The 24190-nt window shown below is 40.5% G+C and overlaps 1 protein-coding gene across 1 annotated transcript in view; it reads left to right on the forward strand.

The window, feature by feature from the left end:
- Positions 1–6644: 6644 nt before the first annotated feature.
- The window catches only part of TBCA (tubulin folding cofactor A), a 54376-nt gene continuing 36830 nt past the window's right edge, over positions 6645–24190 (forward strand). Inside the window, exon 1 of the mRNA XM_080924883.1 lies at positions 6645–6740. Coding sequence (XP_080781009.1) covers positions 6688–6740 — 53 coding nt within the window. The 5' untranslated portion in view covers positions 6645–6687. The remainder of the gene's footprint in view (positions 6741–24190) is intronic.

The following is a 24190-nucleotide window of genomic DNA, read 5'->3' on the forward strand; positions in this document are numbered from 1 at the left end:
CAACATCAGCACACAAATGAGAATTCTGGATGGAATGTAAAACAGATGTAAAAGATGAAATATAAACATAGACTAAATCATAGAATAACATCTTCGAGACCCAAGCTCCTAAGTAAAATTCATAAGTAAGACACAAGAGACAGAGACCATAAATGAGTTTTTTTACTACCAAAAAATAAATAAATAAAAGGAAATCAAAAATCAAAATCCTCCTCAACCAACACACTGTGAGTCAGGGAGCAAAAAAGCAAGGCAGAGTTGAGTTATTTCTAACTTCTGGATGTTAAGAATAGTCCTTCCAGGAACATTCCTGCCCTCTCACCACCTGGTAGGTTTGGGATGTATGTAGGCACACACACATGTTGAGTTGAGTGCAGATACGAGAGAAACCACAGCACCTGTATAGATATCTCTGGCTCTTGCTTTCTGTTTGTTGAGACTCTCTCCTGTATCTTCAGGTTCCAGGCTAGGTTAGCCTGAGGTATGGGGGATTCTCCTGTCCCCACCTTGTCTTAGGAGTGCTGAGATTATAAACGAATAGTGTCACAAACAGCTTCTATGTATGTATGCTTCAAGCTTTAGTAGTTAGTACTTCTACTTCCTGAGCCTGCTCCCCAGCCCTACTGTGGCCATCGTTGCTGAATATTTGGAGATGAATTTGTAAGTCACAGATGCTGCATATATTTGACTCCAGTAGACATTATCAAACAATTCCTCAAAGTAGTTTGTGAAAGGAGCGCTGGGTTGAATACACTATAGTTTGTATATCTAACAAAGGATGCGTGCCCATAATGGGGAAGAAACTCTGACATCAGTGAGCATAGATAGTTGAACAAAAGTGTGAATAACTAATTTTCAACAGAGGCTATCGAGACACTTAGGATACAGACTAGGCTGAGCAGAGCCTAGTCCACCATCCAGGAAATGCAACTTAGGAACCACAACAAAAGACCACCAGATTGACTAGATGAGGTGGGCAGAGAGTGGTAAGTGTCCGTGGACTCACAGAGCCATTAGAACTCCATCTTCATGCTAATAAGAATGCAATTGGCACACCATGAGTATATGAAGAGCTGCTGGCAGGGTCTATTAAAGCAGGCACAGATGGGTTAGTTTATGACGTACACACTCTTCTCCTAAGTGTCCAGAACAAAGTGCCTCCATCTTGTCATCACAATGGCTACAGTCATGGTTTGAGAGCACTATGCGTGATAGCTTGAAGTCAGAGGTGCCTCAAAAGCCCAGCAGTAGACTGGGTCGTGATGTAGTCATGCGCTGTAATTCTGCACACATGGCACTTAGATGTGTCACCCAGAATGTGGAGTGCAGAAAGCAGATGCACAGGCTACCTCCTGCATGTGGTGGTTTGAGTGACAATGGCCACCTAGGCTTAGATATTTGGAGGTTTTGGTCCCCAGTTGGTGGACTCTGTAGGGAGGGTTGAAGAGTGTGGGCTTGTTGGAAGAGATGGGTCACTGAGGTGTGGGATTCGAAGTTTTCAACAGCCCACTCTAGGCTCGGTCTCACTTTTTTTTTTCTTTTTGCCTGCTGCCTGTGGATCAGGTTGTAAGCTCACAGCTACCGTGTCAGCAACCCTGCCTGCTCGCTTGCTGCCATGCTTCCCACCATAATGGAAACGGACTTACCCAAACCGCGAGCAAGCCCTCAATTAAATGCTTTCGTTCGTAAGTTGCCTTGGCTTTGGTGCTTCTTGAGAGGAGCAAAACAGTAACAGTAACGGAGACGCTAAGTTTCCATAAAATTTAAAACCATGGAAACTCTCACAATAGTGGATTCTTGGGTGGGACGTGTTGAGAACCTTTGATAGATTCTGCAGCCACTGCCAATGCGATTGTTCTTGGCTACATTATTATGTTTATTTTCAAAAGGCACGTTAAGCCATACTCTTGCTTGTGTTCGTTTCTTTATGTGTTTTGTAGTTTTTAGTTTGTTAAAAAAGTCTTACTTTCTAAAAGATGATTAGCAGATCAGTTTTGCACCTCAACCATGGAACCAACTTTTTTCCTAGTCTTGAGGGGCACAAAGTCAAGACCTTCCCATCTGGGGTTGCAAGTCCCACTCCTCTTAAAGAAGAGAAAATATTGGTTTTTAGCAGTATGTGGAGCAGGCACAATATTCAAGACAATTTCGATATAGTTGGATACGTTTGTTGGCCTGTAAGTCTCAGAGCAGCGATTTCGACCTTGAACGCAGTTCCTTATTTTTGTTGCCACTTCGTAAACTGTAGTTTTGCTGCTGTCATGAACTGTAAAGTACATATCTGTGTTTTCAAGGCCAGCAACCACAATCCCTATTGTGGTGAAAAATAACATTGTGATTGATGATGTCTATTATTAATAATCTGTGGAATCACTGCTGTGTGGTGTGTGCTTCACATTAATTTCCTCAGCCCTTTAGAATCTGTCTCCACAGTGGCCTTGCATGACCCGTGGCCAGAACAGTGCCAGGTGTAGAACAGAACCATGTCGTTGCTTCTGGAGGGGAGGCTCGTATTTGGCTATGTGGAGTATTGAGGTTTAGGATCAGATTTAAACTGTGGAGTCAATAAACTGTGGAGTTCTCTGTTGAGACCCGGAGCCCTGCTCTTATGCCTACACTGAAGAAAGTCTTAGGAAAACTAGCAGGACATGACCGCATCTCAAGAAATAGTTAACATTACTTCTGCAATCATTTTGAGTCCTCTCTGACAGAAACGTGGCTGAAGAGCTTCAGGTGAACTTCATCCATGGATTCCTCAGGGGGGGAAAACACTGAGAAAATGAGAACCATTTAGTTTCTCCTCACTTCTGCCAAACACTATTAGCTATAACTGAGTCAACACGTCCATATTTATGGGTTGAGGGTTACACAAGGGCATAAATACCAGGAGGCAGGAATCCTTGTTAGTTCATCCTCAGGCTGTCTGTTGCAGCTTGTAGCCCCACCCCCACCATTCTGGTCAAAGACCAGCACCTCAGGACTGAGTAGACAAAGCTGTGTGGTATCATTAGATGATTTACCATGTCAGCCTGGTTATTGTCTTCACTGCCAGGAACTCTCTGATCAGTGGTGACATTCACGCATGAAATTTACAAGGTTTATGGATAATTCTGGCCTCTTCTGAACATTTCTCTCCTTCCACATCTCTTTCTTTGCCTGCCTGCCTACCTGCCTGCCTGTCTGTCTGTCTGTCTGTCTGCCTGACTACCTGCCTATGTGGTATATGCATACATATTTGTGCGAGTATTTATGGATATGCTATTCTGTGTAGGCACATATAGAAGCCAAAGTTTGATTCTGGGTTTCTCACTGAGCCCAGAGCTTGCTGTGCTGGCCTGGCTAGCTGGCCATCGGGTCTTAAGGGATCCTGTACGGTCCCTCCCTTTCCAGTGCTGGCGTTACAAGAACACCCTGCCATGCTTGGTTTTCACATGGGTTCCAGGGATCTGAGCTCAGGTCCTGATGCTCAGATAGCATCAGCTTGTCCTCTGAGCTGTCTCTGTCGCTGTCAGAGCAAGGCAGAGAGGAAGATGGGTGTGTGTGAGGAGGGCAAGGGTATTTCAGGTAGTCATTGCTGGAGTGAGAGGTCTCTGTAACATATGGTTAAATAGAATCCAAGAGGCTCTTCAGGGCAGCTTACTTTTTACTGAAGAAATGTATATTGCCAGGAATGATGGCACTTGCTTATAATTTCATCTACTCAGGAGGTTGAGGCAGGGGGATAGTGTATTCAAGAGCAGGTTGGGCAATGTAGCTATAACTTATCAAAAACATTGTGCCTACTATGTGCAAAGCATGGCTACGTGTTGAGATACAGTGGTGAATAAGTTAACCATGGTCTTTGTCAGGTGAAATGATCAAATTCTAACTCAGTCCGATCTCACTGAGGTTGATCACACCACTTACACACCTCAATGTTCATGGCCTCCTGTGAGCACACTGCCTAATGTAGGACCTCTTCCCCAGATGACTTATTCACCGAGCATTTTATATGTGCTCTAATAAGCACTCTCACTCAGTTAAGCTCCGTGAAAGCCTTATGAGGCTGGTGATAATACCATCTTCTACAGGTTAGAGGTAAAGACACCAGGCTAAGAGATGGTTAAGTAACTTGTTCAGTGTTGTGGTTAGTGAAAAGAAGAGTTAGGATTTGACCCAGGTTGGTCTCGATTCTTAACTAAGACGATGAGCTCAAGAGATTGGGACAAGGTAAATACTAACCGTCCTGGGGCCGGGGCTGGATACATGCAGGATCCGTAACAGTAGTCTTTTGGCTGCTAAATTAATTACACACATTAGTTAGTGGTTTCCAGTTAAGACATAGACAAGAATTAAAACAAAAAAATAAGTGGCAAAGACAGATCTAAACTTGGGAATTGGGGAGAAAGAGTAGGGGTGTGTGTGTGTGTGTGTGTGTGCGCGCGCGCGCGTGCGCGCTTTTGTGTAAAAGAAATTCCTGCCAATTAGCACAAAACTGAGTTTGGAATGTCTGAAAATCCAGGCAAAAAGGAAAATGTAGTGAGTCAAGTGATTTTTATCTGTGGTGGCTAAAAGGGCCTGGGCAGGAGCAAAGGCTTCAGCGCACCATTTCTGGTATGTGGTTTGCAGTTTCTATTACCGTCACAGAATTTTGCGTTTGGGACTCTGCTGCCGCATGCTTGTCCCCTCCTCTGTATTTCACAGCTCTGCTGTGTCACTTGGGATTGTAGCTCAGTGTGCCCGCCAGCTAGAGAAATGTATTTATTGATTTTAGCACCTGCTGTGTACATCACACAGATGGAGGTCTAAGAGAAATGTTTATGAAAGACAAGATTCTTGCCTCTAAACATGCTTACACTGCAGCTAAAGGGGTGGACACATGCCTTGTAAAGAACTCAAACCCAATTGTTTTCAAACAGTTATGCACATCATACAAATGACCGCTGTATCCCCAGAGGACTGCACAGGCAGGGGTCATCACTGAAAGTCTTTCTATGGAAGTTAGGTTTTAATACTGGCTTTACACCTGGGGCTCTGTACTGACAGGGCTGAAGGATGTTCCAGAGCCAGCCAGGAAGATGGGAAGTGAGGTCAGGAAAGGTAAAGACCATAAGTGAAGGACTGAACCAAAAAATGAGGACACAAGGGAGACCGTGCCTCAATTTCTTGGAGGTTGTAAGGGTGCTTCAACAGGAGAGACTCTAGAGCACAGAGCAGGGTGCCTTGTTTAATGCAGTTGTATCTTAGAAAATATAGTGGAGTCAATAGTTGTCCAGTGTCTGCTGTGTTTAGGCACTGTGCTGGATGCTTCCCTCTACATGCAATTACCTGTCAAGTAACGTGGGCATTGTTTCCTATGAGTTTTCAGGGAGGTTGGGTACTGAGGTCCTGTGTCCACTAAAGGGTAGAATTCCACATGCAAGACAGGTTGCTTGACTTATACACCCACACCTTTAAAAAAAAAAAGTTAAACATTTAAGATATACTAGTGGTTGTGATTATTTGGTGTGCCATACAAAAATGATCTTCTCAAATGACTAAGTTCATTAAGCATGCCTCAAGGAAAAGGAGACTAGCAGATAAATAGCAGGGAGAAAATAGATGACTCATTGACCCAGGTTCTTACAATATTGCACAAAGGACTGGAGAAGTCCCACCCGAGAGTTTCCCCGTGGAGATTCCTAGTGTGTTCTTTCTGTGGATGGGATTCTGCCACTTTGTTGCATTTTTTTTAACAGCATAGGACAAAAAATAGTAACTTCTGTCCCAAATGTTTAGCCTGCTAGCTGCTTTCAAAGTGCAACTTTAGAAACAAACAAACAAACAAACAAAAAACCCAAACGTTTATTTCATATGCTTCTGTGTATGTTTGCAAGCCACAGTGTGCTTGTGGAGGTCAATGGTCAACTTGCAAGAGTGGGTTCTTACAGTCCACCACTGTGAGTCCTGCAGATTGAGCTGAGACTACCAGGCTTAGAGGAAAGGGCTGTTCCCTTCTAGTGGAATGGTGTACTGTTTTCTCCCTGCCACAGGGCTAGGGGGCCAGCATGTCTCAGGACAGGGACTCTTGCTGGACACTTAAAACAAACTTGCTAAAATGTAGGATAAGAGGAACCTCCTTACCCCCAGAGTCCTCTCTCCATAAACTCAAAGATCACATGACAATCTCCACAAGTAACATTCTACAAATATCATTTTTGGGGGGGGGGGTTTGGAAGGGGGGGCATTGACTGGGCTGTAAAAAAATCAAATTAAATTAAACTTTAAAAAGACTTCTTTGGACTGCCTGCATGATGGTCTTTTATTTCTTCAAACACAGACATCTTTCTCCATTTGACAATAGACAGTGAAAACCAAAGTTATTCCTGATAACAGTTTCTAGGTCATACTATCCATTAATCCGCTAATCCTGTCCACTTTCTTAGGAACAGAGTGTTTCTTGACTCAGGCTGTGGAGACTGAAAATAAAGTGCAGCTTGTGTACAAAACCTGTCCAAGCACAAGGGAGAAACAGCTGACAAGGGAGCTTGGGAGATTGTAGCTCTAGGTACCAGCAGCAAAAAGACTCCAAGTTAGACTTAGGAGAGGCGGAGTCGGGCTCGCCAGTTGCGCATGCGCATATTCCCTGCACCACGCCCACTTCACCGCCCCTTCTGCGCCGGCGCATCACTCAGTCCCGCCTCTCCTTCCTGCGGCGCCTTAGGGACCATGGCCGATCCTCGCGTGAGGCAGATCAAGATCAAGACCGGAGTGGTGAAGCGGTAAGAAACGGCCGGCCGGCTCCGCGGCTTGCGCCTGCTGTTGTCTCCTCACCGCCGGGGAAGCCGGGCGGAGCGTAGGCCCGGTGCGGGCGCGGCTTCCAGGCCTCGACGGGCGGGATGTGAGGGGCCGCACACGCCTGGACTGGCGATGGCAGGGATCAACCCTCGGTCTTGGCCCTGGCACGACCGCCCTCCGTTCGGGGCTCCGGGCGATCTCGGGGCTGGCCCGGCCGCCCTCCTTGTGGGACTCGGAGCAGTCCTCCGTGCCCGCGGGCCGGGAGGAGGAGGGCGACCTGCGTTTAGAGGGCCTCGGCCTGTGCTCGCTGAACTTTGCAGTGTGGAGGCGGAGCCCACCCTGGCCTGGCCTCAGGTGTACTGGATAGAGCTCAAGTTTAAGAGACGCTGAGATCACGGGCCTCACTCAGTAGAAGACACAGTGGCGGGGCCCTGTCCTCTGACATGGCTCACTTCCAGACTTTGGGAACTGGGGCGTGAACTTGAGCACCTCTGCAAACTTCTTCCCCGAAGCTCGTCCCAGAGATGTGGGATGCTGCCTCCCATGAATAGGCCAGGCCAGTCTTGTGATTTGCCTTGATTCGATCCCCGACTTCTAGTACTTAGTTCAGTGCTCATCTAGTACTAGTTTTGCTCAGACTAAAGATGATCAAACTGAAGCATTCCAAGGGAAAAGATGCTCAGCCTCCTTACGGAGCAGGTCATTGTGCTGTGGGACTAGCTTTTTCATCTTGGCCCATCTCTCCTCCGTTTATTGATATTTCATCGGAGGGAGGTCAACCCATAGAGGTGAATTACTTTTTGAGATACCGCTCTTGAGTTTTAGTACTTGAACGGTACTTTGGAAGCTTTTATTACAAAGGCAGCTAGGAGATGGCAGTGGGAGGGAAATGGACAGTAGGTTCTGAATTGTGTCTGACTTCAAATCTTGTTTCTGCCGTCCATTTTATGTATTCTGGAATATATCAGCGTTGCACTGTGCCTTTTTCATTGCATTTAAAAGATAGAATCTATATTCTCCCTGCATTCAGTTGTTTGTTACAGTGTGTGTCAAGTAAATACGTTATACTCTAAACATTTTTTTCAGGAACACATTGAATGCATTTTTCAGAATGGCTGAAGTCACACTTTTAGGTGAGCAGAGCAAGCAAAAGAAACAAGGTTCCTGTTTATAGCTGGGATGCTGTGCTAGAGCATTAAAATTTGTGATAACAGGAGGGGAGTATGAGATCTATGACACAAAATATGAATAAACTACACTGTCTCTCAGCCCACAGTCCTGTTATCTTTTGCCAGACTTTCTTTGGCTTTAGCATTAGTCTGTTTTGCAGAAAAGAAAAGGAGACATCATGAGAAATGATTTCTAATGTTTTCTCATTAATAATAATGTCCTTGATATTTATCACCCTCATGGTCTATATACTATTGTGTAAATTTATTTAGTTCAAGTAGCTATAGCCTAACAATACATATGCTAGAGAAATCATTTAAGTAATTAAGATCTAACTTGGGAGACATTCACAAATTCTCAGATGCCTGCATAAACCACATGGAAGTGGAGTTTTGTTTGCAGACTAATAGGACATTATCAAAGTTTACTTTTGGTATTCATATTTCAATAAGGTAATAATTTGTATGAAACTCATAAGTCTGAAATTAATGAATGTGCAGCATACGTTTTCTTCTTGGCCCTTCTGTTGGTGTTTAAGTATAGCATTTCTTCTTCCATACTGTAAGACAGGGACATACACTTTTAAACTTAACATTTATATTGTACTTGTTGATTGCTTGCACTTTATCTGGCTGTATAATGTCTACATCCACAAATAGTACTTCGCTATTTTTTCCTGAAAACTTATTTTACTATGATTCTATCTCATGTGCTAATAGACTGAGGCAGAATTCTACATTTTCTGTCATCCAAAGGAGAGCATAAATGAGGCCAACATGAACTGTTGGGGAAGAAAGATCACGGGCCTTCTGTGTATATTTACATTTTTAGAGTGAAAAGAGCTCACAGGGTATGATGTTTTTTCCTTCTCCAAATTTAGTTTCAAAGACATCTTAGTTTCTTGGTTCAGGAATGCTCTTTTATGAAAGGGATTCTGCTCATTGGGTTTGTTGTATTTTTTAAAAATTGTACTTATTTATTTACTCTGAATGGGGGGTGTGCTTACAGCACAGCAGAGGTATGGAAGTCAGGACAGTTCTCAGGAGTTCACTCTACTATGTAGGACCAGGATATCAAACTTAGGTTGACAGACTAGGCCGCAGGTGCCTCTATTTGCTGAGACATCCTTATTGGACCTGGGCATTAGGCTTTTTTTTTTTTTTTTAAGACTTCAAGGCCAACTTCTATTCGCAACAATTTTTTATTTTCTGTAATTACACTTCTCTTCAGAAGTCACAAGCTTTATTTGGAGGAAATGGTTTGAAGTCATCATTATAACCCCAGGTCATTTTGTTTTTCCTCAAAGTTGAGAGCCACTGAAATTTATAACCATATGTTTTGATCCTGGAGTTCATTGGATACGTTAGACTGTGAAGTTACTCAGCTACAGCAGTTGCGATTCAGAAGTCTCCAGTTGTGGAATTAGGATGGATTCTGAACAGAGTTAGAGAGCTGTGTGTCTGTAGAAAGGTAGTTAAATAGATGGTGGTTGGCCTAAGGGAGATGACTCATTGATAGAAGATGGGCATCTGCTTGTTCTGGTAGAATGGTGAAGGCTGTCTGACTCTAAAGTGAGATTACCCAGCCTGTATTTTAAATGGAAGTAAAAGTAAGTTTCAGGGGAAGTACCTTAGATGGTGTCTTAATTACTATTCTGTTGCTGTGAATAGATACTGTGACCAAGGCAACTTTGAAAAGGAAGCTTTTAATTGGGGCTTTGTTTACCATTTCAAGGGGTGAGTCCTTGACCATCACGGTGGGAGCAAGGCAGTAGGTAGACAGGATGGCGGGAGAGTGGTAGCTGAGAGCTTACATCTGAACGTTCAGGTTAGAGACCACGCGCACCGGAGACTGGGCCTGCGGTGGGCTTTGGACACCTGAGAGCTTGCCCTCATTGTCATACCCTCATACAAGACCCAAAACAGCTCCACCAAGCATCTACATATGTGTGCCTATGGGGTAGATTTCATCAGACCACAGGGGAAAATAAGCAGTCGCTCCACAGTCCAAGAAATGCTCTACACCTAAAGAAATGTTCCCTTATACACTAACAGCCAGAGGAGGGAATGCATCACCAGGAATGGGGAAGAGTCCACTTATGGACTGCTGGACAGCAGTGAGGCTGGTCTGGGCGGAGCCTCTGAGATAGAAATCTCAGGATTTCTTTTTCTGTTTAGGGTTAATTCATGCTCTGCATAGACTTGTGCATTAGATATGAGTAGTCATATGACATTTCTTTGAGTGATCAACTTTGCTAACATGTGACCCAGTACAGACTATTTCTAACTGGACAATCTGAAATTCAAAATATTTAGAAATCCTAAACTTTTTGAATGCTGATATGATATTCAACAGGTTCAGATTTTGGGGCACTTCCATTTCTGGAGTTATGAGTGTTCATTGGTAGGGTTTATATAAACATTGCAAAATCTGAAAATCTTTGGTTTAAAACGTGTTTGGTCCCAAGCATTAAGTGGCACTTGAACAGCAGTGGCTGTTAGCAGATTTGGTCTGCGTATTAGTGACTTTGTGATGCTGTGACAGTTACAGTTGATATCATTAGTTACTTAGTGGTGCTGTGTAAACACCACTACCCAAACCAGCTTGAGCAGGACAGGGTTATTTCATCTTCCAGGTAGCAGTCCCTCGCAGTGGGAAGCCAAGAGGCAGGGGAAGCAGAGGCCGTGGCCGAGTACTGCTCCCTGGTTTGCTTGTTCTGTCTGCTTTCATATACAGCTCAGGGCCACTGTCCAGAGGTGGCACTGTCCTGGGCTTGGTGTTCTCATGATTAACCATGAAAGTGCTTGCAGGTCAGTCTGATGGAGGCAGTTTCTTAACTGACTTTCCCTCTTCCTGGCTGACTCTAGTGTGTCAAGTTGATAAAAACTAGTTGGTATAGGCTGGCTGGCTCTTTATAAAAGATTTAGACTGTTTTATTTTATTTTGCAGATTATGAGATTTATAGGTATCTGTGACGTGTCAACCTCCAAAGGAATGACCAAATAATATTCCCAGTTTTTGTCTCAGTGCAGACCTGTGAAATTACTATCTGGTGTCTGTCCATTGATACATAGGTGCCATCTATTCTCCTAATTTTCTTGGATAGGAGTTTCCCAGATGTGGAACATTCTCTGTTAAAACTTGCAACATCTCAGATAAACTAGGTTGATTGGTCATTTTCTCTGTCTCTGGCTCCCATATCTCTACTTTGTATATGTTGTAGTTTATGTGGAGGCTGTTAGTGGCACACTTCTATACTACCAATCTCTATACATTGGGCCTTGCTTAATTTAAAGTGGATGACATAAATACAAATCCTTGCCATAGTAGCTTTTTTCCACATTAATTATTTAGAAAATATTCTCACTAAAGTAGAGGAAAATTTGGACTTCTTTTATTGACTCTGTGTCAATATGTGGTATTTTACCAACTTTTGTCTACTCTACATTTCCAAGTAGGATTTGTGTTTATAAATAAGCTTGTTATTAGATATGTTATCAATTCAAGAGATCCTACAAGAAAAATGTTTTAATCCATTTAATAAAAAAGGTGATTTACAACTTTAAAACCGACTTTCAGGAAAGCCTGATGAGCTAGGCCTCTGTTAGGTGAACTAATTGATTAAAAATACTTTCTTAAATATATCTTTTTATAACCATTTTAGATTGGTAATAGCTTAAAATGCAGTGTGAACAAAGAATGTTATGGTAGAAATCTCACTGACGTCGCCCCATAGTTTTCCTCTGATTAAATGAAAGTGACACTGGTGGGTTAGAAGGAGACGAGGACAATTGTGTTGCTTCAGCTTCAACAGTCTCTCAACGCTCTTGGTTAAATGTAGCTGACACACCATAATTACAGATCTACAGGCCTGATTATAGAACTTTACATCAAGACCCTGTGGGGACATTATATTGATTTTTTTCCTTAATAAAGCTTTGTTCCCAAACTGTGCCATCTTCCAGAGTTTGTATATACCTACATTCTTGGTTGTCTATAAACATATACACGTTATATATTTACATAGCAGTAACTGGAATCAAATGTAAATATAATATTTAGTTTAATATATAATATAGTGGCATACAAGTGAAAACTATATATAAATAGACAAAAAGGTTTCCTTCCTAAGCTCTGGCTTCTGGTACAGTTCTCGTAGTTAAAGCAATGAGGTATGGTGGGACCTGTGAGGGAAGGTTAAAGAGCTTTGTAAACAACTCCCGTACACCTTGCTAGCTTTGTCATTCCCTTTTTGTTCTCTTGTACCAAAGTCAGTCAGCCAGAATGGTTGTGTCTTACTTTAAAATTTACCTTTGAACTTTAGCCTCATTTAGAAGTTTCTATGCTTGTGGTGGTGTCATTCTGTTGACTGCTCAGGTGGTAATTCTCTGGTTCCAAACCCCAGCAAAACTCTTGATTTTTGTTTGTTTGTTTTTTTTTTTAAAGTAGAATAAGCACCTTGTTTCCATATCATTAGTTTCCAAAATCCACTGTGGTTAACAATTGCAAAAAAAAAAAAAAAAAAAAACTATACTTTTTAAATTTTCAATTTATTCTTGTGTCTACACATGTATTTGTGTATGATGGGAAAGGAGTGCACATGTGGAGCCAGGACAACTTTATGAAGTCATTTTGTTCCTTCCACTTATATGAGGGTTCCAGGAATCTAACTCAGGTCACCAAGCTTACTTGGCAAGCACATTTACTCTCTCTATCATCTTGCCCTAGTCCTGTAGTTTTAATGTTAAAAATATAATTTAATGGGATAGATTCTCCTCAGTGTTTTGTTTTTAACTGAGTTCTCTGGTTGTTGAGAGACCTGTGCCAAAGAAGTATTTTATGGCTCTCTTAATGCGCACCTATGTGTTCATGTTCAAACCTGGTTCATTACAAACTTTTGTAAAGGATAATAAAGCAGGTAGACATTAGTGCAACAGTGAGTGTTCTCAGTCTCTAAATAATCCTGCTGTACTTTAGTGAAAAGTCATTCTCTGAAATAACCACACTGTACTGTACTCTATAAAACCTTTGAAGCCCATAAGTCCACTGAAGTGCATTTAAACTTAATACAGTAGTATAATTTTGATATCTAATGTTAAATTCTAAGTGTTCTGCATTACATTAAAATATATAAAGAATTTTATAAGGCTGAGAAGTTCTAATCTTTACAGTAGTCAAAGAGATAGTGTTTATGGCTTTCATAAAATAGGTATGTTATTTGCCAGCTTGGTTAAGAACTGGTAGAAACTAGAAAAAGTTCACATGACAGGGTTCCAGCTCAACAGTCTGGAACTATTTACTTTATAACTAAAAGTAGGAGACTTAGAAATGGAGAATAAGAGAGAAACAGTGACCGTAACTAAAACCTTCCATATGTGTTTTTCAAGATGGCATGATATAAAACATATCATATCAGAGATTGACTTAAAAACTAGTAACTTTAAACCTTGTTTTAATGTTATAAAGGCTAATCTGTTGTCTTAGGGTTTTACTGCTATGAACAGACACCATGACCAAGGCAAGTTGTGTAAAGGACATTTAACTGGGGCTGGCTTACAGGTTTAGAAGTTCAGTCCATTATCATCAAGGTGGGAGCATGGCAGCATCCAGGCAGGTATGGCACAGGAGGATCTGAGAGTTCTACATCTTCATCTCAACGCCTGTAGGAGAAGACTGGCTTCCAGGCAGCTAGGATGAGTCTTAAAGGCCACACCACAATGACACACCTATTCCAAGAGGGCCACATCTCCTAATAGTGCCATTCCCTGGGCCAAGCATGTGCAAGATGTCACATCTGTTATAGAAATAGGCTCACCCTGCCAGGTTTTAAAAAGAAATAGAGGTTAGAGATTGTCCACTTGATAAAGTTCCTTTTACGTTAGCCAGAGGACTTGTGCTTAGACTCCAGCATCAGTGGGAAAAGCAGGCATAGCTACACATGTCTATAATCCTAGTGCTGGGGTGTGGGGACAGGAGGGTCTCTGAGGCTTGCTAGCCAGCCAGTATTCTGAAAACAGTGAACTGTAAATTCAGTGAGAGATGCTGTCTCAAAAAGATACGGTTGAGAGGGCTAGAAGACCTAACATCAACATCTGACCTCCACACACATGCACCCACACATGCACATTCATGCACATTTATGCACACATGCATGTTTAAGCAAAAAAAATGTACACATGCACATTTATGTTTTAATTTTTTGTCACATATACATACCTATTATGGAACACAGTTACATATATTATAACTTATGTGTCTATCACTTCAAACATTTAGGGAGCTTTCAAAATCTGATTTTAAATATGCCATTAAATATTATCATAGGTTGTTACTTGTAAAGTTTTAAGTGATATACATGAACATTGCCACACTGATTGTGTACCAGGTTTCAATACATGTATATATTGCATAATGTTCAAGTCAGGGTTCGTCATCCTCTCTGAGTCCTCTGAGATGTACAGTGTATCACTGCCATCTGTAGACATTCTCCTGAGCAATAGCACACAACAGGGCTGCTGCTCCTGCTTGTGTCCTGTGGTTAGTGCCCATTGCCACAGATTATTACTGCTGTATGTTATGTAAAGCAGAGGAGTGAGTGGTAGGATTGGGGCTGGAGAGATGGCAGTGCCATAGTGAAAGACCCGTCTCTGTACAGAGAATTTCGGTTCCATTCCTTAGAGTGCTGCTCATAAGGCCGGGCCAGAGATTTTCAGAGTGTTCTGACGATTCCTTGGAGTCCCTAAGCCTTTCCTGTAAAGTAGAGGTTATGTGTATAAAAATGCTAGGACATAGTTTGCCTTTTTAAAATTCACATCCAAGTGGGAATGGGTGGGGAGGGCACGTGTTGTTTTCTGCAGACACCATCTGCCTTAGACACTGCCCACCACCTAGGCTCGTTTGGCCATGCTGGCTGCCTGTCAGCACCTGAGACCTCCCAGCATTATTTCACTTGGGTCCTGGGGAGTTAAATTCAGGTTCTTAAGCAAGCACTTTAACTACAGAGCTAGTTCTGCAGCCTTCTTTTTCATGTTCATTTGCTCATGAGTGTACCATGAGTTTTTCCAGAGGCTATGCAATATTACAATGGATAGAATGTAGAAATAGGTATGAAAATCCAGTTACTTCTGTTAATTTAGACAAACAGGCAAAAATGTAAAATGCTATCAATTTCACTATTTGTTTTTGAAGAAATAGAATTGCTTTTTATAAAATTGGTTATTTTAACATAATAGGATTTTATTTACTTATGAGTAGTGTAGGTATGTGTAGTGTATGATTTTGTGTACATGTAAGTGTATTAGCAGGATGTCAGGTATCTGCTGTGTCATTCTATTTTATTCCTTTGAAAGAGGGTTTCACTTGACCCCTCAGCTCACTGGGTTTTGGCCAGGGTGGCTGGCCAGTAGGCCTCAGTGACCTTCTGTCTTTCTCCCTTCCCCACCTGGCACTGGAATCTAGGTGCGTGCTGTGTGGCTATTGGGCATGGAACCTCAGGTCCTCATGCTTCTGCAGAGAGCGTTCTTACCCACTGCGCCTTCTAACCAGTCGGTGGGGGGGGGGGTAAGTGAATTAAATGCAATTTTTCCTAATTTTAAAAATGAATGCCTATGTCTTTTGTTGTATGTTGGAGCGTCTCTGTGGTATATGCTCGGAAATGGAAAAACTGGGTCTTCAGGTAGTACTATGTCCAATTTTCTGAGGAATCGCCAGACTGATTTCCAGAGTGGTTGTACCAGTTTACAACCCCACCAGCAGTGGAGAAGTGTTCCTCTTTCTCCACATCCTCGCCAACATCTGCTGTCATCTGAGTTTTTGATCATGGCCATTCTGACTGGTGTGAGGTGGAATCTCAGGGTTGTTTTGATTTGCATTTCCCTGATGGCTAAGGATGTCGATCACTTCTTTAGATGCTTCTCAGCCATTCGATATTCCTCAATTGAGAACATTTTGTTTAGCTCTGTACCCCATTTTTAAATAGGATTGTTTGATTCTCTGGTGTCTAACTTCTTGAGTTCTTTGTATACCTTGAATATTAGGCCTCTATCTGATGTGGGGTTGGTAAAGATCTTTTCCCAATCTGTTGGCTGCCGTTTTGTTTTCTTGACAATGTCCTTAGCCTTACAGAAGCTTTGCAATCTCATTAAGTCCCATTTGTCAATATTTGACCTTAGAGGACGAGCCATTGGTATTCTGTTCAGGATATTTTCTCTTGTGATTATATGTTCTAAGGTTTTCTCTACTTTCTCTTCTAATAGTTTCAGTGTACCTGCTTTAATGTGGAGGTCTTTGATCCACTTGCACTTGAGCTTTGTACAAGGAGATAAGAAAGTGTCTATTTTAATTCTTCTGCATGCTGAGCGCCAGTTGGACCAACACCATTTGTTGCAGCCCTATTTATAATAGCCAGAAGCTGGAAAGAACCCAGATGTCCTTCAGTAGATGAATGGATACAAAAATTGTGGTATATTTACACAATGGAGTACTACTCAGCTATCAGAAAAAATGACTTTATGAAATTCTTAAGAAAATGGATGCATCTAGAGAATATCATCCTGAGTGAGATAACCCAGTCACAAAAGAACAGACATAATATGCAGTCACTGATAATTGGATACTAACCCCAGAAAGCTCTGAACACCCCAGAAACAACTCACAGACTATATGAAGTTTAAGAAAAACAAAGGCCAAAAAAAAAAAAAAAAAAAGAAAAAGAAAAATTATTATGCTTAATCTTTACACACCAAGAAAACTTTGACTGTTTCCAGATTACATCTTGTTTTACATGTACTTTATGCTCATTGTAACTAGTAAGATTTTAATGCATACTATCAAACCTTTAAAAAAATCAAGTACTGACAAATGTATTTATATGCTTTTATGCAAAAATGCTTTTAAAATCTGTACATTTATCTGTTTTTTAAAATAAAGTTGTTCAATTACAAAGAATGCCAAGATATTTCTTTTGTTTTCTGTTTCAATTTCTGATACACTCATTACTAACAGATTTATTTAAACCACACCTCTGTGTGGTCCTCAGTAACTTTTTTAGTATAAAAGTACTTTGAAATTTAAGAGTTTCAGAACCATTGCACTAACTCAGTGAGTGCCTGAGGTCAGTATCCCCTGGAGATCAGCCCTTGTGATTCTAATCAGAGAGCCTTAGGCAGATGCTGAGGTTTAGGTTTTACAAGTTCATGTGTTCCTCTAAAAAAAGCATTGTAGAGTTTTGTGAATTCTCATTGCTCAAGACAGTTCATGTTTACAGTATCATTAGCATACTTTCTAGTATTAAGTATTTCAGTCTTCTTGAATGGTTGTATGTAGTGTGAATATAAAGCCAAGATACATGTAACATCAACTAACATGCTTATTCATGCTTATTGGAGACTTTTAACATTTCTTTAGTGTGTGTGTTTGAGAGCACACATGCCACAGTGCACAGTGAAAGTCAGGAGACAGCTGTCAAAAGTCAGGTCTCTCCTTCCAGTCTGTAGGTTCCAGGACCAGACTTAGGTCAGCTGGCTTGGCAGTGAGTTCCCTCACCCACTGAGCCATCTCATGGGTCTGAAACAGAATTTAATTTGAAATCTGAGAAATATGAAAAACAAAGTTTCAAATTGTTTTTTGTTGTTGTTAATTTGAACTGTATTATTTAACAATATTAATAACAGGAGCCCACTGAACAGAGGTAATGATAACTAATTTCGTGCTGCTCCCCCATATGAAATAACCATTTTTAGTCCTGGGCTTATTGTTTTGCTTTTTGTTGCTCTGACTATCATTTGTATCTTGCTAAAATAGTAAGTTCTTGTTCTGGTTTTGTTGTTGTTGTTGTTGTTTGTTTGTTTGTTTTTTTAATCTTGGTAAATAGGGCATCTTTAGGGACTTTTCACTGTTAGTAGATAAAGGTGTGTTTTTGCAGATGGATACAGTATACTTGCTGTGGTGGTTGTGTACTGTTCCATTGTGTGGTACTACAGCTAATCCATTTTTGTGCAGGTGAGTATTTGGTCTGTATTACTAACAGTCTTTCTGTGTTCCTCTCAGTCCTGTCTCAAGATGAGTGTTCTGAGTGTAGACCTAGGAGTAGGACTGTTTGCTCCTAGAGTATTGAATTCTCAATTCCATAGAAATGCTATCTTGGGCTGGAGAGATGGCCCAGTGGTTAAGAGCACTGACTGCTCTTCCAGAGGTCCTGAGTTCAGTTCCCAACAACCACATGGTGGCTCACAACCATCTGTAATGGGATCTGATTCCCTCTTCTGGTGTGTCTGAAGACAGCGACAGTGTACTCGTATAAAGAAAATTAAGTACCTCTTTAAAGACTGCTACAGTGTACTAATATATGTAAAATAAATAAATACATCTTTTTTTAAAATGCTGCCTTGGCTTGGGCCACAGAAGGGTGGTTTAAAAGAACAGAAATTATTCCTCACAGTTCTGGAGGTAAGAATTGGGAATCTTGCACACAGTATGGTTGGGTTCTAGACCCGCCTTAATTATTGGCTACTTGTTGTATGTTCACATGATGGGAAAGGGTCTCCAGGGTTCCATATTATCTCTTGTAGGACACTAATATTATTCATAAAGTCTTCCTGCTTTTGCTACCAAGTAGCTGAGACTACAGGTATGTACCACTATCTTTACTTAATTTTAATTTTAGATTTATTTATTTTAGTTTGTGTATGAATGTTTTGCCTGCATGTATATATGTGTGTCATATACATGCTTGGTGCTCATGGAGGTCAGAAGAGGGTGTCAGATCTCCTGGAACCATAGTTACAGATGGTTGTGAGCCTCTGTGTGTATTTTGGGAACTGAACTTTGGTCCTCTGAAGAGCAGACAGTGTTCTCAGCTCCTGGGCCAGCTTCTTTATCTAGTTCAGTGCTCTGTGATTGGGAGAGTGACAAAGAAGAAAATGAGCTGGAAGGACATAACCTTGGGATCCCAACCTTCTACTCCTAATAGTCTAAAGACCTCTCCTCTGTTTGGCCCTTGGTATTTTAGCTTCTAGAAAGATTATAATGATTTAGGAGGCTTTCCTTGGTTAGAATTCAGAGTTTTTCCTCATTATAATAGTCAGATAAGGTATATATGTTATTCTATGGATGGTCTTTCACTAGTTCCCTCCTTTCAACCTTTTGTTTGTTTTGTTTTTGTGTGTGAGAGACAGTCTTAACTAGTAGCAGCTCAGTTGAGTCTTAAACTCCTGGGTGCTGGGCTTAAGCTAAACCTTGTGCTGGAGAACTCTGGAGCCACACTGTATGACTTACATCGAGTTTCTCTCTTTCCTGTCTTACTCCAGTGTGACTGGCAGCAGTTAATGTCTTTTACTGTTCTTGCCCTGGAGAGCTTCTTGCATCTGTTTGCTTCCTTTTGTTACTGCTATTCTACGTAACCTAGATTCTTGTCTAGATAGTGATGTCAGGTTTAAAGTCATCAGAAATTTGACTATTGCTTATAAATTTGATTATTGCTTATACTTGGCTAGATTCTCTGAGCCACCATACTTTTGTATATTAGTTTCTGTTAGCACAAGGTTCAGTGAAGTACAGATTCCCAGAGACTTAACACATAAAAAAAAAGTTGTTATAAGTATCCCAAGTTGAATGAATACCTTCTAACATCTTAAGTTCCTAAGAGCAGAATTAGTGTCTCAGTCTTATTTTCTCTTTAACATATCTTAAAATACCTGGCCAAAATCCCAAAGGTATAAAAAGACATCACTGAGATCCACCCTCCCCCAATAGTTGTCTAGCTTCCCCCACTGGTGCCAGCATAAATTACAGTCTCCACTAACCCCACTCACGTGTGTGTGTGTGTGTGTGTGTGTGTGTGTGTGTGTGTGTGTGTGTATGTGTAAAAGAGAGAGAGAGAGAGAGAGAGAGAGAGAGAGATACTCTACACATGCAGAAGTGCTTATACTTGTATTATTGTTGATGTATACCAATGTTTATATGTTGCTTTAGTGTGTGTGTGTATGTGTGCATGTGCTTTACATTTTTACATTTAGAGCATGAAGAGTAGCCTTACTCTCTTCTACGGCTACCAGATACTATGTGGGTATATTTTGTTTTTAAATTTTAATAGACTTAAAAAATATATTATTTCTAGTATTTTGCTCTTGGAAAGTTTTATAGTGAATATCTTTGTATGTAGTTAAGTATATGTGTAGAATAAGTTCATACAGGTGAAATTGCTGGTTCAAAAGTGTGTGTATTTTAAGTATTGGGATAAATTGAAATGGGAAGAGTATAGCAATTTGTAATTCTTCTAAGGACTTAATATAGGACTTTGCTACCATAACTTAATGGACTTGTTGTCTATAAAGAATGAAACTATGAAACAGTATAAAATGCCCAAGTATGTGCAGCTTTTTGTTTGTATGTTTATTTTTTGAGAAGTACGTTCTATATGGCTGAAAAATGTCAGAACCACTTAGGCCTGTAAATATACTCAGTTATTTAAATTAATTTCATTTCTGAATAATTTCACAGGAGGAGAAAGTCTTCTCCTTTTAGAAGTAGATTGTTGAGCTAATGGAAGAGCCACTGAGAAAGTCTTCTATAGTCTCTCTTTCTCAGTGACTTTGCTCAGGATTCCCCAGTTAACTACACAGACAGAGCGAGAGCGAGGGTTGGGGACATTTTTCTCTGAGTCTTAGATTTTACTCAAAATCCAGGCCTTAAAGCTTGTGACTTCAGCAGACTTCCGCCATAACTTATTTTTCTGTTTTATTGTGTTGTGTCTTTGTGGTGATGGGGATCAAATGCAGGGGTTTTAAAAAGCATGCTAGTCAGTAGTTATGAACTATATTCCTAGCCTTGAACTTCAGTTTTAAATCAGTGAATTGTGATATCCAAAGATATTTGTTATATTTGAAAATAAGTAAATCATTAGACATTAGTGATTGTACTTGGGAGAATTTGCACCATTGCTTTAGTTACTACAAGATTCATTTTCTTTTTTCCCTTTGAGAAAAATTTGGAGAGTACTTTGATATTATTAAACATTATAGAATAAGCCAAGCATAGTGGTGGCCTGTAATACCAACTTTCTGACCAAAAAAAAAAGACACCTGAGCCCAGGAGTTCAAAAGCAGCCTGGGAAACCGTGAGAACTCATTTCAAAAAATAAGTAACAACAAAAATCATGAAAACAATTTAGACATCAGGTATGTTGAATAATTTAAATTACTTTACTTCTGAATATATTCCAGAAAGAGAGAACACTATGAAGTACAACATAAAATGCAGAGATCTATTATCTAACAAATACTCAAAGCTAAACTTTATGAGTTCATGTTTCGGACATGATTGTCCAAGTATCTCTCTGGCCAAATAGAATAAGGAGCAGCAGACAAAACTCTAAAAGACCAACAGCACCTTGCTAGCACATTGCTAATAAGGACTAATAGGTACTAAAACTGATGAAAGTGATTCAGACAACAGCACATTAACCCCCCACTGTGCCTTGTTTTAAGCTGTTAATAGGCATTAGCCTTTTAGAGAATGACTAGCACTTTCATATTCATTTCCTGAGCCTTTGGAACCAGAGTGAACTGAGAGCCGCTTGCTGTGTCTGGTTCTTCCAGAACACTTGGAAGACTGCTGCCCACCTTCCCTGTGTTCTTAGTGCTCCTGGAGTCATTGGAACTAGTTTTACTTGGTGTGTATTTCCATTGCTGTCAGTCTTGTGTAGAAGTTACATGAGGAATAGAGGTAGGTGTGCTTTTCGCTCACAGCAAATGTTGCATGTATGAAAGTAATGGCTCTTTGGTGTTTTTTCTTTTTAATTATAGGAAGGCAATAGTTTCTTTTTAATGTTTTTAAGATCTCTATAACATTTTAAGTAATTGATTTACCCCAGAAATAAATCAACTATTTGAAAAATATCACTCTTGAATATATGCATATATGAGGAGAGTTTTAAAAATGTAATTTTCTTAAAAATATTTAAGTGACAGTTTAACACCAGTTCTCTATAAGTTAGAGTACTGTCTTGAGTTTGTATTTATGTGCATTATTTTTCTAGTATTTTAAGATAGATGTTTTATGTTTCAATAAAAATCCCAAGTGTAATACAAATAGGGAATTAGGTTAGAGCAGTAAGATGCCTCAGCAGGTAGAGGAACTATCAGGATTGACAACCTGAGTTCAACCCCTGGAACACACATGGTGGAACAGACCACCTTACCTTCACACGTATGCTATGGGCGTGCATATATGTATGTGTATACCAAATAAATTAATTAAAAACAAAGAATTAGCTTGATTCCCCACCCCAGCAGGGTTTCTCCCCCAAACTGTCCTGGAACTTGATTTGTAGACCAGGCTGGTCTTGAATTCACAGAGCTCCACCCACCTCTTCCTGGAAAGTGCTAGGACTAAAGGCGTGTGCCACCACACTTGATGAATTAGTTTGCTTCTAGAAACAAGTTTATCTTAAAGAATCTGATTGTATAAGTAAATGACAAACATATTGGCTAGATTAGATGAAATGTAATGTGTGGTTTGAATAATTTCAGAGTTTGGGGGCTTTAATAATTCCTCTTTAAGTATTTAAATCTCTGTCCCTTTGTCTGACTTTTATTCATATATCTGCCTTTCACAACCCTACCACTCCAGGAAAATCTCCATCTCCTTCAATAGCCCTCACCTCTAGACAATAAACATTTATGAGACCTCTTGTTAGATCACTTTGGATTTCATCTTTCTTCATTAGAGATTCCTTTTAAAGTTCCATTTCTTGCTGGACAGTGGTGGCACAAGTCTTGAATTCCAGCGCTTGGGAGGCAGAGGCAGGCAGATCTCTAAGTTTGAGGCCAGCCTGGTCTACAGAGGGACATTGGCTTGAAAAACCAAAAGAGTAAAAATAAGTAAAAACTACATTATGAGTGTTTGCCTGTGAGATTTTGATTGTTCTGTCGCAGCTGTCTCCTCGGCCAGTAGTGTCAGCTCTGTCGGCCTGCTCCAGTTCTCACGTGTCTCATTGTCTTGCCCAAGGTTGCACGTTCTTTTTGTTCTACAGAAACTGGTTTAAAGTGTGCGTGCAAAGCTTGATACTGGGACTAAATTGCTAGTAATTCCTTTCAAATTTTAATTGGATTTTTCTCTCCTGTTGAATCAGGATGATTGGTCTTGATTTTTATTCCAGCCTGTGTCTAATGTGATCAAAATCAGCTTTCTAGAAGTAGGTTTTGTTCACTTTCCACCCACTGCCAATTCCATCTTCCAGACCTCTGACCTCTACCTCGACGACCAAGAGTTCTAGTTTTATATTCTTAAGTACAGTTATAGCACCTAGTCTCTGTCTGTGCCCATGGTACATTTTTAGTAGCATAGTACAAGAATTGGAACTCTGTGTATACAAATGTTTTTCTGTTGTTTCTTATGCTTATTCAAAACTAAAAACAGAAAAGGAAAGAAACTCAACAACAACCTAAGATGGAAGGAAGCATTTATGAGAGACTGCCTTGTACGATTTATACTATTGTGACCATCAGGGTAACAACTAAAAGACTTAGCCATAGTCATAATTGCACTTTTTAGTTTTTGAGGCAGTCTCATGTATGCGAGGCTGGTCTGGAACTGAATCATTAGTCAGGGATGCTCTTGACTTCCGGTCCTTCTGCTGCCTCACAAAAGCTGAGATTAAAGGCCTGTGCCACATACGTGTTTAGTTTTTGCAGTGGTAGAGTTCAAGCACAGGGTTTCTCAGAAACTTGGCAAGTACTCTTCCACTTGAGTTACATCCCTTGACCTAGCATTTGACTTAATTAAGGTAATGATTAACATTAAAGTTAGTATGGAGCTTTAATTTTTTTAAAATTTTGGCTAAGATTAACATTTTAATTAGAATCAAATACTTATAATCACTCTTCAAAATAAATACATCCTATAATGTTAAAATAAATTCTTTGTCTATATTACTTTTATAATTAAATTCTTCAGTTCTGCTTGGCTACAATTTTATAACTCAGGAATAATTGAAACGGTGAAATACAATTTTTGTTTTTAGATAATTTTGAGGTATTGTTCTTAGTCTGGGCTAGCTTGAAAACTCAGTGTAGCCCACACTGGGCTCAGAATCTGTTCCCTTTTACCTGAGCTTCTTGTGTTCTATGAGAGCCGTGAGCCACCACGCCCAGCACAGTGAAACACATCTTGAGTAGCAAGTTAGAAGTGTGTCTAAAGGCTGAAATGCCCCGTTGGGAACCAAATGAGTGAAAATGCTTTGCTCTTTGTATGAAGTTTGCTGCCA

This window comes from Micromys minutus, assembly GCF_963924665.1.
Source record: "Micromys minutus genome assembly, chromosome: 11".
In the NCBI taxonomy this organism is placed as follows: domain Eukaryota; kingdom Metazoa; phylum Chordata; class Mammalia; order Rodentia; family Muridae; genus Micromys; species Micromys minutus.